This window comes from Eleginops maclovinus, chromosome 4, assembly GCF_036324505.1.
Source record: "Eleginops maclovinus isolate JMC-PN-2008 ecotype Puerto Natales chromosome 4, JC_Emac_rtc_rv5, whole genome shotgun sequence".
Classification (NCBI taxonomy): domain Eukaryota; kingdom Metazoa; phylum Chordata; class Actinopteri; order Perciformes; family Eleginopidae; genus Eleginops; species Eleginops maclovinus.
In genome coordinates, this window is record NC_086352.1 from 5849531 (window position 1) to 5863892 (window position 14362).

The 14362-nt window shown below is 42.8% G+C and overlaps 1 protein-coding gene across 1 annotated transcript; it reads right to left on the reverse strand.

Annotated features, from left to right (window-relative positions):
* Positions 1–2475: 2475 nt before the first annotated feature.
* On the reverse strand, positions 2476–14362 carry LOC134862864 (synaptotagmin-5-like). Its single transcript, XM_063880965.1, is given in 6 exon segments — positions 2476–4473; positions 5091–5257; positions 6556–6727; positions 10437–11380; positions 11383–11412; positions 14341–14362. Coding segments are annotated over 6 exon segments (1491 nt in total). The 3' UTR covers positions 2476–4317.

Here is a 14362-nt window from a genome sequence, read left to right on the forward strand (position 1 = left end):
CCAGACACTAGCCGCTACTAATCACACCAGACTCGCTCTATGCCAGTGTTACACACACACACACACACACACACACACACACACACACACACACACACACACACACACACACACACACACACACACACACACACACCTGATATTGAGTCATAATATGATAACAAAGACCAACTCCACAACAGAAACAGTCAGCATGACATTTATCTCTGGTATTCATGGCTCCTGCATATCGTCGAGCTCACCTGGAAGGATTCTTTCGGATCCTTCACACTCAACAGGATGTTCAGAATATTCCCTGCTTTCATGTTTAAAGGGTTTCATCTCAAGCTGCACTGATCCGTCTTGGGAAAATATTTTGTCAAAGGCAGAATTGTGCAGTAATATGATCCCATTATTGCAAAATGGGGGTTAGAAATGGACTTCTTCGTTTTGTGGTTTTTCTTTATGTTTTGTCTTAGTATTGTACCACAGAATATATATGTATATTTGTATTGATCAAATAAATAATAATTATCAACATGATGTGCATTTAATCTTTGCTCAAGACACTCAAAACTAAATCTGGAGCTTTTCATGGACCTCAGTTTGTGGACAGAAGAGAGGAGAGGAGCTGTACGTTATGTTTATGAGAAGAGAAGCTTCTGAAGCTGGAGCGTGACTGGGAATGATGAGTTTAATTAAGTGTGAGGATGTGTTTTCCTTCCATCTGAGCACACAACATATACATTTACACACTTTACACATCGTGATGGAGCCTTTCTGTGTGGGTGTGTGCATCTGTGTGTGTTTGTGGCAGTAATCACATTTGCTTGGTGAAGGATAAGGACATAAGATTACCCTTAAGATTAAATCAGTTTGAACAGCACATCGTATCGTATGGATACTAATAACTATGGGAGGGATGTCACCCACTGTAAATAAAAACAGTGACTCAACTACAACTGTTTCAGTTCCAGTTATCAGTGAAGCAGGAACAGTGACGTCTCTGTGGACCGATAGTTAAAGAGTCCTCTCCTGCTGATGTTCAGGTGTATATCAGTATGTAGTGTCTCTACTTTAAAGAGTCCTCTCCTGCTGATGTTCAGGTGTATATCAGTATGTAGTGTCTCTACTTTAAAGAGTCCTCTCCTGCTGATGTTCAGGTGTATATCAGTATGTAGAGTCTCTACTTTAAAGAGTCCTCTCCTGCTGATGTTCAGGTGTATATCAGTATGTAGCATCTCTACTTTAAAGAGTCCTCTCTTGCTGATGTTCAGGTGTATATCAGTATGTAGAGTCTCTCCTTTAAAGAGTCCTCTCCGGCTGATGTTCAGGTGTATATCAGTATGTAGAGTCTCTACTTTAAAGAGTCCTCTCCTGCTGATGTTCAGGTGTATATCAGTATGTAGTGTCTCTACTTTAAAGAGTCCTCTCCTGCTGATGTTCAGGTGTATATCAGTATGTAGAGTCTCTACTTTAAAGAGTCCTCTCCGGCTGATGTTCAGGTGTATATCAGTATGTAGTGTCTCTACTTTAAAGAGTCCTCTCCTGCTGATGTTCAGGTGTATATCAGTATGTAGTGTCTCTACTTTAAAGAGTCCTTTCCTGCTGATGTTCAGGTGTATATCAGTATGTAGAGTCTCTACTTTAAAGAGTCCTCTCCTGCTGATGTTCAGGTGTATATCAGCATGTAGCGTCTCTACTTTAAAGAGTCCTCTCCTGCTGATGTTCAGGTGTATATCAGTATGTAGTGTCTCTACTTTAAAGAGTCCTCTCCTGCTGATGTTCAGGTGTATATCAGTATGTAGAGTCTCTACTTTAAAGAGTCCTCTCCTGCTGATGTTCAGGTGTATATCAGTATGTAGAGTCTCTACTTTAAAGAGTCCTCTCCTGCTGATGTTCAGGTGTATATCAGTATGTAGTGTCTCTACTTTAAAGAGTCCTCTCCTGCTGATGTTCAGGTGTATATCAGTATGTAGTGTCTCTACTTTAAAGAGTCCTCTCCTGCTGATGTTCAGGTGTATATCAGTATGTAGAGCCTCTACTTTAAAGAGTCCTCTCCTGCTGATGTTCAGGTGTATATCAGTATGTAGTGTCTCTACTTTAAAGAGTCCTCTCCTGCTGATGTTCAGGTGTATATCAGTATGTAGTGTCTCTACTTTAAAGAGTCCTCTCCTGCTGATGTTCAGGTGTATATCAGTATGTAGTGTCTCTACTTTAAAGAGTCCTCTCCTGCTGATGTTCAGGTGTATATCAGTATGTAGAGTCTCTACTTTAAAGAGTCCTCTCCTCCTGATGTTCAGGTGTATATCAGTATGTAGAGTCTACTTTAAAGAGTCCTCTCCTGCTGATGTTCAGACAAATGTACATAATCCCTTTTAATACTTTTCTAAGAAATAAACACACACACAGGAAAGCGCAACACAAGAATCCAAATATAAACCAAGAAATGAAGCAGAAATCATTTATATCAGTTAGTATTTCGACATGGTTCCCTATATAACGTTCATATATGATACATGCCACCAGCAGCTTCATACGATAAATACAAACAGCAATTCCTTCCTAGAAAACATAAGTAACTGATGATAGGGTTAACAAATAAAAGAACACGAGGGTGAATATTAAAATACAAGTCTCATAAATAAATATATCTTTACTCTGTTGCCATTTGAACTCTTTATTCAGTTGATGTTGACAATAAGAAGCCAGGGTTTAAGAGGTACAAATAAAACCACAATATTGATGAATCAGGAGCTCAAAAGCTAATGTTCCTAATTTGTAAAACGTGTTTGATTTCACTCACTTAAACATCAACCTCACTTTCAAAACCTTTTATAAATACAGGATCAATGTGGCATTCATTGACAGACTGGATGATGGATAACGTAATTCATTATTCATATTTAATGCATTATATTTAAAGTGCAAGCCTCTCTAAGATCCATTTGAAAAGTTGCCAGAGAAAAGTCAGTCCATGCTGAAGTGAAGGTTTTGTTCTCTGAGGCGTTCCTAATATTAAATCCAGAGTGGAGACGCTGCTGCAGATTGTGTTCGATAACAAAGGCGACAGAGCCAAAGTGTAATAAGTTATTTTGCTAATGCTGCTGCCTGGACAGAATCGCTTGGCTAGCAAAGACCTCACAGAGCTGTGCAGCAGGTAGAAGTGCTTGCTCTTATATTAATCTGTTTGGCATCACGGTTGAAGTCCTAAAACCATGTAAGTATATATTGGAAGGAGAGCTGTAGTGTCTGTGAACCCAGGTGTTTATCGTAGCTTCCCGTGGATAGAAGAACCTCACACATGCTCCTGCTATGAAGGAAATACAACAATCATCAGCGGGCATGCTGCACAAAGGGAAGACGAGGGTTGCGGACGGCAAAAATCTACAGGACACAGACGCCCAAGGATGAAGAAAAATAGTCATTTACACACAGAGGGGACAGGAGCGTCTGAAGCCGTGAGACAATTTAAAAGTCTGACAGGTCAAATATCTAAAAGCGTATTCAGAGTTGTGTTGATTCGCCTGTATGCTTTACCCATGAGCCACTGCTCCCTGCTACACCTGTGAAACAAACTCCTGACAGTACACAGACCTGATTCTTCAGATATTGCTGGGAGTGTATGGACAAATACTGGCACCGTAACACACCATAGGAGACCACGAGCAGAGGACCGGTACAGGGTGCATTGAACCACAGCGACACAGCTCTTAAGAAGAAGTCAGAGTGGAAATAATCACGAAGGCCATGTCGGGATGCAGAATACTGAGGACATGAGGAAGCTGCTGCCTCCTCTGCACGGACCATCTGTCTCTTTCATAAACAGCACGACCAGTTTTTCAATAGTGATAAATATAATTATGAAATCTATTAGTGTTGAAGTACTCGTTACCGTTCATGGGTGCCACTTTTTAAAGGTCTCGTTCTTGTCTCGCTCTCACCCTGCCTTGATTACGCTCGCTCTCTTAAAGTCTTGGTCTTGGTCTGGACTAGCTCTCTTAAAGTCTTGGTACACTCTGGCCTTGGTCATGACTCGTTCTCACCCTGCCTTGGTCTTGTTTTGGTCTTGTCCTGGTCTTGACATGGTTTTGGTACACTCTGGTCTTGGTCTTGACTCGGTCTCAACCTCTTAAAGTCTTGATCTTGGTCTTGGTCTTGACTAGCCCTCTTAAAGTCTTGGTCTTGGTACAATCCAGTCTTGGTCATGACTCGGTCTCGGTTAAGGTGGTCTTGACTACAACACTAGCATCTAAAGGGCTGAAATGAAATACTTTTAACGATTTCTCCCAGATTGCACGTTATTCCCGCTCTGTGTTTCTCTGTCCGGGCGGCGGCTCAGTCTTGCAGCCCGTCTGATTGGATGGTGTGCCAGCGGGCCGTCTCTATTTGCCCCCGGCTGCACATTTCCTTCCAGTGTCCCTGACCCTCCTCCGAGGCATCGCCGCCAATCAACACCCGACCCAGAATACTGCTCTTAGTGTAGAGACGGCCCTGTGGACACACGGGGAATACTGAATGAAACACTTGAAGATATTCAGATTCAAATACATATCAAAAATAAGGAAAGTTAAACATGTTTAAATCTGGCCTGCTTCACCCCTTTTCCTCAGGGCTATTTATCAATTTAGATTGTGTTGGTGTCAGGTGCTGAGTGTTGGACATATCTGCTGTAGAGAAGTCTGCCTTTTCACAAATATAATGGAAGTCAATGGCACTGGACTCAAATAAAAGAAAAACTGGCCTTGCTATTTATCAATTTTTTGGTGTGAGGAGCCGAGTTTTGGGAAATTTTGTGCAGCTTTTCTCCAGTATTCTGAAAGAAGATGGCACTGACTTTGCTTTTTGTAAAGGATGCTGTAAATGTCTCATTCCAGAAATCATAACCCTGTAACTCAAAAATAGCCTAATGGTGTTGTTTTGAGAAGTTCACAGTAGGAACTATGTGCTAAGTGCTGTTTACTTCCATTAAATTGGTGAAAAGGCAGACATCTGTACAGCCGATATGTCCAACACTCAGCACCTGAGTGAAAGCGGTGAACTGTCCCCCCCGACCTTAAACTGAATGTCTCTGTTTCTGATGTAACGGATTTTGCTCATTAAACTCGTACCTGCATGATGATGAACTCGAGCACCAGAGGCAGCTGGGTGACGTCTCCAGCCGGCAGGTCGAACAGGAAGGGAGCGTTCCAGACCGGGTTTGAGCCACTCGCCCCTTTGGTCTCCTTCGTACCGATCACTTTCCCATCCTGACGCAGGTTGATGACGACGTAGTGGTCTGAGGGGAGGAAATACATCCACAGTCAGGATTCAGTTCTGTATTTCAGATTTCCCTTTGCATTTTCTCACATGTTCATTAAATGGTTCATTTACATAAAACGGAGAATAATTGGATTAAAACTGACTGAATCTAAGAAGTAGAAGTGACGTCACCAATTGAGTGAAAGTGTGACATTTTGGCCCTTCTTGATGAACAATCTTTTAGAAATATTTTTTTGGGGCTAAAATAAGTTAAAGGAGGGTGAAGCAAGAACAATTGAATGCTAAAAAATGTACTGACCAAACTGTTACAGTTAACTTCCATGATCTAAAAATTCGGTAGGAGCAACCTGTCAATCAAAGATGAGTCCCTTAAAGCCTACTCTGCTTTATCGTCTATTTTACTCAAAATGGGACCATATTTTACCAAATGAACATCATTCTGAGTTGAAGAAGACTTCAAACTACAGATGTAGATCAACAACTGTTGTTTACTAAGCTAATCAATCAAGTTAGAAGTTGGGTACAATTTCTCATAGTCTTCTATACAATCTGAGTTCTTTTTACAACAAAGTGAGTCGCCCCCTGCTGGCAGTCAGAAGTAATGCCGTTTTGAGGCACTTTATGACTTTACTTCCAAACATCCAGCTCTTTTGTTGTAATGGATGAATGCACTGCAGTTTTTGATTCACAGCGTAATCCTTACTTCAACTCCTTTCCACTAATCTGCATCACCACTTGCAAAATAGGGCTTCCCCACTAAACCCATTCGAGCATGCTCATTGGGATTAATTAAAATGTATAAAACTACTAGTCATGAGCAAACAAGAGTCATGCCTCTGCAGGCAGCATGTATTTGGACAGACTTCAGAAACAGTTTTGAAACTCACAAGGAAGAGAACTGACCCCCCGGCCTCAAACTGTCACATTTAGGGCAGGAAACCAAAACATAAAAGTGGTTTTCCTCTCAACAACATCTCCTGCTTCCTCCTCTCCTCGACGGCAGGGCTTTAAATCAGCCGCAGTGAGCTGGGATGCAGACAGGAGGGGAAATGACAACGGGCTAATCTGATTTTAAAACGAGCCAAAGAAGGATCCGGTCTGTCTGACCGAGACAATACGGCGGAATAAGGACAGAAGCTCACAGTATGAGACCTGATGGCGGTTTACAGGTCCAACCATTGACCTGTAAATTATCTCAGACAGGATCTAAACATTAAACCCTCTGCTGCTTTTCCATTTGCAGGCAATCAGAGTATAAGAAATGATATATAAATATGATTCTAAATGATTGAATGATGAATTGACCGTGTTTACCTGCAGCTCCTGGGATGCGTGTGAGCTTGGCCAGATTCTCGGCCTTCCTCACCATCACCTTGATGCGCTGGGCCAGAGTCTGGTACTGCAGCAGGACGAACAGCTGGCCCAAAGCCCGCGGCACACACACCGAGCTCTTCCTGCGACCCAGCGTTTCCTGAGAGCTCACACTCTGAGGATTGGAAAGGAGAGATAAAGAAACATGTTTGGGGAGGAAAAGGGTCTTCTTTCACCCTGCAGATGTTCCCTTCATCCTTTTAGGACATGGAGGAAGTGACATGGAGGAAATAAACCAAGAGAACGGAGCAGATTTTAGCTATGAAGCATTTAAAACCCATGTTGTTATTGTAAATGAATGAGTCCCCCAAGGCTTTGACAGTCAGAATACATCTAAAGGGATTCACTGCCTGTCAGAGGAAAGAGTCAGAGCTTCAATTTCATGAGTTTTTCTTCATGTGATGCATCTATTAAAACTATAATCACATTTATTCATGAGGCACGTTGGATTCCCCTGCCTGAGGAGCTCAGCTGTTCTGAGTCTGCATCACTTAAAGTTAATCTGTGATACGGGCTTCCTGTAGACGTCAGGACTGTGCTTTTTCTCGCCAAATTGACCACCCATCCTAAGATGATACAGTCGTCTGTAATGCACTGAGGCATTCTGGGTAGAAGTGAAAGCTAATTTGTAATTCTAAAGATGTCATTTACATCTGATTTCCTGTCAGACCTCATTAGCTTGCAGCGGCCGGGCGCTGGTGAGTCAGCCGTGGAGCAGCAGAGTGTGAAGGGCGTTTTATCCAACAAGGGAGTTCAGTTACAGCTCAGCGACTCTCCCTTCCACTCAGAGACCCTCACTCTGCCTTTTACAGAGGTCCTGTTATACTATTGGGGGTTTTCCCTTCCTGTAGTGTGTGATATAGGTTTTAGTGCATGTAAATGGGCTTCAAAGGTTAAAATCCATGAAGAGGTGTAAGGGGACTTTCTGTGTCCCGTTTGAAATCATTGCCAACTCTTTAAAATGTACATCTGTAACTTATAACTTAAATGGAATTTAGCCTCTGCAGACCATTTACATGCACTAAACCCTATATAACACACTACAGGAAAGGGAACACCCCCAAAAGTATAATATTCCACTCCTTGCACTCAACTGTACATATTCTTCTTTACTCTCTCATGCTGGTTTATTTCTGCTTCGAGATGTTTATATTTATTAAGTTTATTTCTACTTTTTAATTTCTGTGCAAAGCCTTGTTTGTTTTATGCTGCTGCAACGTAAAAATGTCCCAGCTTGGGATCAATAAAGTACCTCTTATCTTATCTTATCTTAAGAAGTAAGAAACTCATTGATTTTAAGACAACCAATTAGTTTTAGTTGTCAATTTATCATTTTAAAAACTCTGCGATGAAGCAGCCCAGAAGTTGTGATAGTCCAATGTTACAGTATGTGTGGAGATAAGTGGCTAAAAGCTGAACATCTGGGGCAAAAAGACCCAGAACATCATCATTAAAAACTCCCCCTGCAGAATTAAAAACATGCACATATTTGGCAGACGGATTCCAGTGGATTTCATTCCTCTCCATGCACCAAGTAGTGAAAATAAAGATGATTGACTGTATATTATGATCACTTATTCTCAGTTTGGACATCAGTTTATGCATCCCTAAGGGTATCTATAATCAGGACTGACAAACGCTGAGATGAGACACCGTCTGAAGGTAAGGATGAATGCCTGTAATAAAGAAGGAGAGCCTGCATGCCTGGAAAATCCCTTTTTCAATAGCAGCGCTGTCGAGCAGAACGGGCTCCTTTTGAGCCAGAATGCACCGTCCTTAAATCATCATGCACCCTATTCCAACGAAACGTCAAAGCAGGTAATGCCATGCAGATGAATAAGCGTCAGTGACCTAACCTGGTCCCATTACACTGATTACTAAAGCACTATGAATCCTGCGAGATGGAGTCCGTGCCGCACACACGTCACAGCAACATCCAGACGTCCCACACAGAACCAGAGACATGATACTGCCTCCCTGCAGAGCACACTGCACGCATTTTAGACCAAATCAAAGCAATGTCCACTCTAAAGTAAACCCCTCCTCTCTGTCTCTGCAGGAGTCAGTTATCCGTGCCCCCTGGCAGGGTTTCAGAGGGCACGGCTGCACTCTGGTTGTTTGCTCTGCAGTCGCTAACAACAATGTCCCCATGACTAAGAACAGTGGAAACTAAGGGCTAATGGGAGAGCTGATTAGAGGCTGCATTCCTCCATGGATTAAACATGATACGTCGGTCCGCCTGCGCAGTTCCTTATCTGAGGAAAATACACACTTCATTGGAGACATCATAAAAGAGAAAGTCCAGCAAAGTCCCCCCCCCACACACACACACACACACACTCTCCAAACAACACATGCAGCATCTTTAGCCTGCCAATCAAATTGTTCTTGCTGTAGAAGGATCAATATCGTTTAAAGAGGGAAGTATGAAGCTAGTTAGCCTAGCTTAGCATAACGACCTGTAACTTTTTAGGGTTGTTTTATTGAATAAACCAACAATACATATGTTTCTAATGCTATTCAGGAGCTTTAAAGGAGCTGGTCTGCAGATGTATTTATGTGTTCAGAGAAAGGATAGCATTTTTCAGAGAGTAGTATTGATCAAATCTAACTCTTTACAAGAAGGCAAATAATAAGTTCTCACAGTGTTGTATGCATTTGGATCAGGACAGCTTTTAACAGCTTGTATTTAATCAATCAGGTGTTTCAAACTCTTTGCGGTTTGTTGTTAATATTGCCATTATTGTGCGCTCATCAACAACACTTTTTCTTGGCTCTTAGGGTCTGGATGGGCGTTGTCAATGGTTATCAGCCTCATAAATATGGGTTAGAATAGGCCTCCTCCACCTACTAGAAGAGCAGAGCAGGTGGTCGGGTGCTATTTAATGCAAAGATCCACTAAATCTGAAAGATAGAGGATAAAACGGTAAAAAAGTATACAACCAAGACTCAAGAGGACATATTCTAAGTCAGGTTGCATAACAAACGTACTTATTCTGACCGGAAACAGGATCTTTTCTTACCTTAACAAAGTGGTTTTGTTAACTGAACCTAAAGTAAGTTGTTTTGTTTTAATGAGTCACGTTAAGCACGTGTTTGAAGCTGCAGCCATTGAGCTTCACTATTGCATTACGCCTTTAGCTGTAGAACAGGACGTTGTTGTAACTTTAGGGACATTCTCCAATATATGCTCCAAATTTCTTATGGATGATCAGAATCCTGGCCTTTAAGACGTCATCACGCCAATATTGACTCATTTGACAAAGCGCCACCTACTGGCAACAGGAAGTCATAGGTTTTAGGAGATAGTATGGAAAGGGATGTGTGGTTGATCTCAAATCAGGCAATCTGAGGATGCTTCAATGAACCATGGATGAGTAATAGGAACTGGATGCAGCATTGGAGGCGGGGCTTCTTTCATCCTTTGAGAGTTGCCCAAATGACCTGATGCTCTCCCGCATGCCTGCCTCTCTAGAGCAAAAGTTCCAGTATGTGGTTCTTAGGGGAAGGCTTGCGACCTGATCCCCTGCTCTAAGCTCATTCAGATGAATTGAGAGAGGCATTTTACAACTTTTAGACACTAATGATTTAAATAAGGGTTATAAAAGTGCTGGGTAATTTATTAAGCTACTATTCGCTGATCTACAGACATCTCTTTTGGGCCCAGTGCAGCACGGACTGACACAGAAGTTGCAGTACCACCACTTAGGCCGCTATGAAAATGTGCTTCAATGTTCGGAGCACTGAACATATGTGTTTTTGTGAATTAATGCAAGTAAAAGTTTATATTTTATCAACAAACGAATGCAAACGATGTGACATACCTTCTTCAGCTTGCTTTTGGTTGGGTTTAGTTGCCGGCTGAAGGTGGAGGTGGTGTCCGGCTCCCACTCCAGCGCCTCACAGGGCAGCTCCACGAACCCCAGCGCCGCCTCCCTCAGGCCGGAGAACTCCCGGCTGTACACCGCCAGCCTCAGGGTGCAGGTGCGCAGCTCCGCCACAGAGCCCACCTGCAGCACCAGGCTCTGCGTCTGGAGCTCTGGGCTGAGGCTGCGGCGCCGGGACGTTGTCCGCTGAGGGGAGGGGCACAGCGGGGGGAGGCTAGCCCGGACAAACAGGCCCGTACGCCTTCGACTGACCCCCGAGAGCCCCAGGATGTTGACCATGAGGGTGCCGCAGGATGAGGAGAAGACCAGGGTGAAGTGTAGGAGAGGAGCTGGCTTTGAGGTGGAGTTAGAGCCGTACTGTGAGACATACGGCTCCCCCTGCTGGCTGGGTGGTGTAGTCAGGTGACTGCTCTCGCCGTACAGGAAGCTCTCCCCGCTCACCGTGCTCCTCCGACCCGTGGAGCGGCGGGACTTACACAGCTTGGTTAAGGAAGGCAGGGAGGCTCTTCCGTGACTCGGGGATTTATTTCTAGGTGAGCAGGGGACCGCCGGGGTGCTGAGGCGGCGCATCGGGAAAGAAGACGTCGGCGATGGCAACAGGTGAGCCGATCTGGTGGGGCTGGGGTCAAAGGGCAGGGCGGTGAGGTCGTCCTCCGAGGGAGACGAGCTGCTTTTAGACGACGGGAACTCCAACACGTCTCCGTCCAGCTGCTCGTACTGCTGCTTCACCGGCTGAGTGCACGGGGAAGGAGTCAACGTCACCGTCACCCTCTCTGCAGGGTGGGGGGACAGGAAGACGGCCTCCTTGTCCTCCGACGAGACGCTCTTCCTCCTGCGACAGCAAAGGACGCAGCCCAGAACCAGGCAGTAGCAGAACACGCCAGACCCACGGCCAGCAGGATCTGCAGGTGGACTGAGGACGAAAAAACTCAGAATGAGACTGAGATGAGGTTTATCAAGGACCAGGAAATACAAAAAGGGGACAAGACACTGATTTAGTCGAGGGTCTGGAAGTTTAATTCCTTTGAATGCATTTTGACAAGCTACTTTTGCACCAATTTAAGATGAAAAACTGGAAATGAGACGGATAAATACTGTGTTAACGGGTTTATTTAGGACCAGGAAATACAGGGTTGGATTCAAAATGGGACAGGACACCATTTCATTAGAGGGTCTGGATGTTTTCAGTGTGAAACGCTTCATATTCTGCATTTTTAGTAGATTTTTTGCACCAATTAATGACGGAAAACCCAAAATTCAGGCGTCAGATGAAAGTTAAACACTAGAAATGATTGGATATAACGCAGTAAGGCTTTCAGGCGTTCTGTACTCCTTTCAAACATGTGTTTCTACATCTAAGTTTAGAGAAAAGAGAGAGAGAACTCTGTTGCTAATGAACAAATCAATTAAGCCCTGCGCATCGATTGACCCGTCAGAAAATAAGAATTTAACGGGAATTCGTTTTGAGAGATGATGTGACATCTGACTCCGAGCTGTTGTGTCTGCACTCTGCGCTCCTAACGAGATTAAAGAGGAAATGCCATCATCTTAATTGGATAAATGGGATTGTCACGGTTTGATCCAAAGCAGGAGCGGAGGACATGCGATGCATCCGTGTCACTTTCCCTTTCATTCAGTTAGTGCTCGTGTTCATCATTGCAGCATCATGCGTGGTGTTTTTCAGTATTATCCCGGGGAAAGAAATCCCAGACAAGCGAGATGGGTGGAAAGCACATCTACCCAATTACCAGACACAATTCTAATTTACGTGCTGCTTTTAAACTGCACGACATTTTGAGAGCAAATATTGAGACTTTTACCCCACTAAATGTATTCACACTCGTGGTTATTATTAACATTTTACATATTAAAAACATGTGATGTGTTTATATGATGTACTGTGAGACCCCAACGGTACCAAACCAGTATCCATAATTGGCTTCACATTGACAGACTATACATCAATGCTATGAAATAATTATATTAGTGATCAAAATAGGATAATATTCATGTTATTGGAAAGATTATGTACTTGATACTTGGTATTACTTCTGTACTTCTAATTAAAGGTCCCCTATTACGCAAAATCCTCTTTCTGTCCTGACCCATCTCAATGAAAACCGGTTTGAAAATCAGCTGATCAGATTCTGGCCAGTTTGTGATGTCACTATGTGTTTATGACCATTAGCCAATAACCAACCAAGGTAAGCCCCCCCCCCCCCCCCCACCTCATCACCTTCATCTCCTCCTAAAGCACCATTGTGTTTTTTTAAAACCAATCAGCTCTCAGAGGGGCGTGGCCAGCAGCAGCTCATTAGCATTTAAAGCTACAGACTCAGAATCAGCGCTTTAGGAACAGGGCTGAAACAGAGGGGGTTATGGGATGATCTGTTTGGTGTTTCAGCCAATCAGAGACAGGCTCTGTGTATATCTGAGACCTGGAAGATATCGATGAAGAGGAGGAGAATAGGGGAGCTTTAAGTGACATTTTTAGGACTTTTACTTGTAATTAAGTATTTGAAGACAATAGTTCTACTTTTAAAAAACAAAACATTCATTATTAATTTATTTATCTGTTTGACTTTTGGTGCTATAACCGAATATTAAAATAATGAGATCACTCCATAAACTATTATTATCAGTAATGTGGATAAAATGAAAATGAAAAATAATACAAAAGGCGAAACATTCTGGTTGGAAATAAGAAAATAACACCACTTATTTCTGGAGTAATCGTCAGTGATGTGGATACAATGACTAAGGGTGTAAAGAACAATACTAGCAAAGGTTAAACAGTATGGTAAGAAATAAGGAAATAAAATCACCTTTAAAACCAGAAAAAAACACAAAACTATTCAGATATAATTTAAAAGATGAACAGCTCTCGCAAAGAAAAATACCAAACAGGAATTCTTGATTCAAATCTCAAAATGAAATGCAATAGTTTGCACACGCTGTATTACATTGTGACGTGAAGCTGAGCGCCATAGTCCATTTAATGTCAGAACATGAGGGGGTGAGGGGGGATGACTCATGCAGCATCTCACTGGGGACAGTGGTGAGACACTGTGACCATCACAAGGTAAACAACCAGCAAGGGGAAGGGGAAGGTTTGTGACATTATAAAAGCCCGTCCATCACTTCTGAGGGATGCGTTTTCCTCATTTTCTCAGTCATAGATCAGCCTTACATATAGGAGATGTTGATTTTAAGAACTGGATTTGGTTAATCATCAAATTACCTCAGTGGTTTGTCCCAATAAGTACCATTTTCAAATGTTAAGACACTGAAAGACATGTATTATACGTACAAATGTACATTTACTCAGCAAGTAATCCTTGTTTCGGTACAGGAGCAGGCTGGTCCTCCATTATTACACGTATAGAAAGGCTGCAGCAGTGATTTAAGAAAATAAAGGCTGATGGATCCATCTAAAACATGACTAAATGAGGTAAATCTGAGCTGTGCATATCGGTATTCTGCTAAATCTCACTCCATCCTGCAATTAATAACAACATGCATTAACTGAACTTAAAGTGTGCAAAGCTTATTCTAACCTCTGTGCTTGAATAAGCTTTGTATATTTGCCTACAAGCTCTTACTCCTTATTCATACACACTTATCTAAGACAAACACCCTCACAATAAGTTGCAGCCTCTCTGCACAGTGCATGTCTCGTGCCATCCTAAATGTTTTGCGGTTTTTCAAAACAAAATACGTGTACGTCCTGATATTGGCATCGTGTCCCCCTCGTTGGAAAAACACGAGGAAGTTACTAAATCAATGCGATGCAGAGACCAAACAGAGAGCAGACAAAGTGAGGAATGGAAAGTCTTCCTACCTGCAAGAGTGTGCTGCGACAT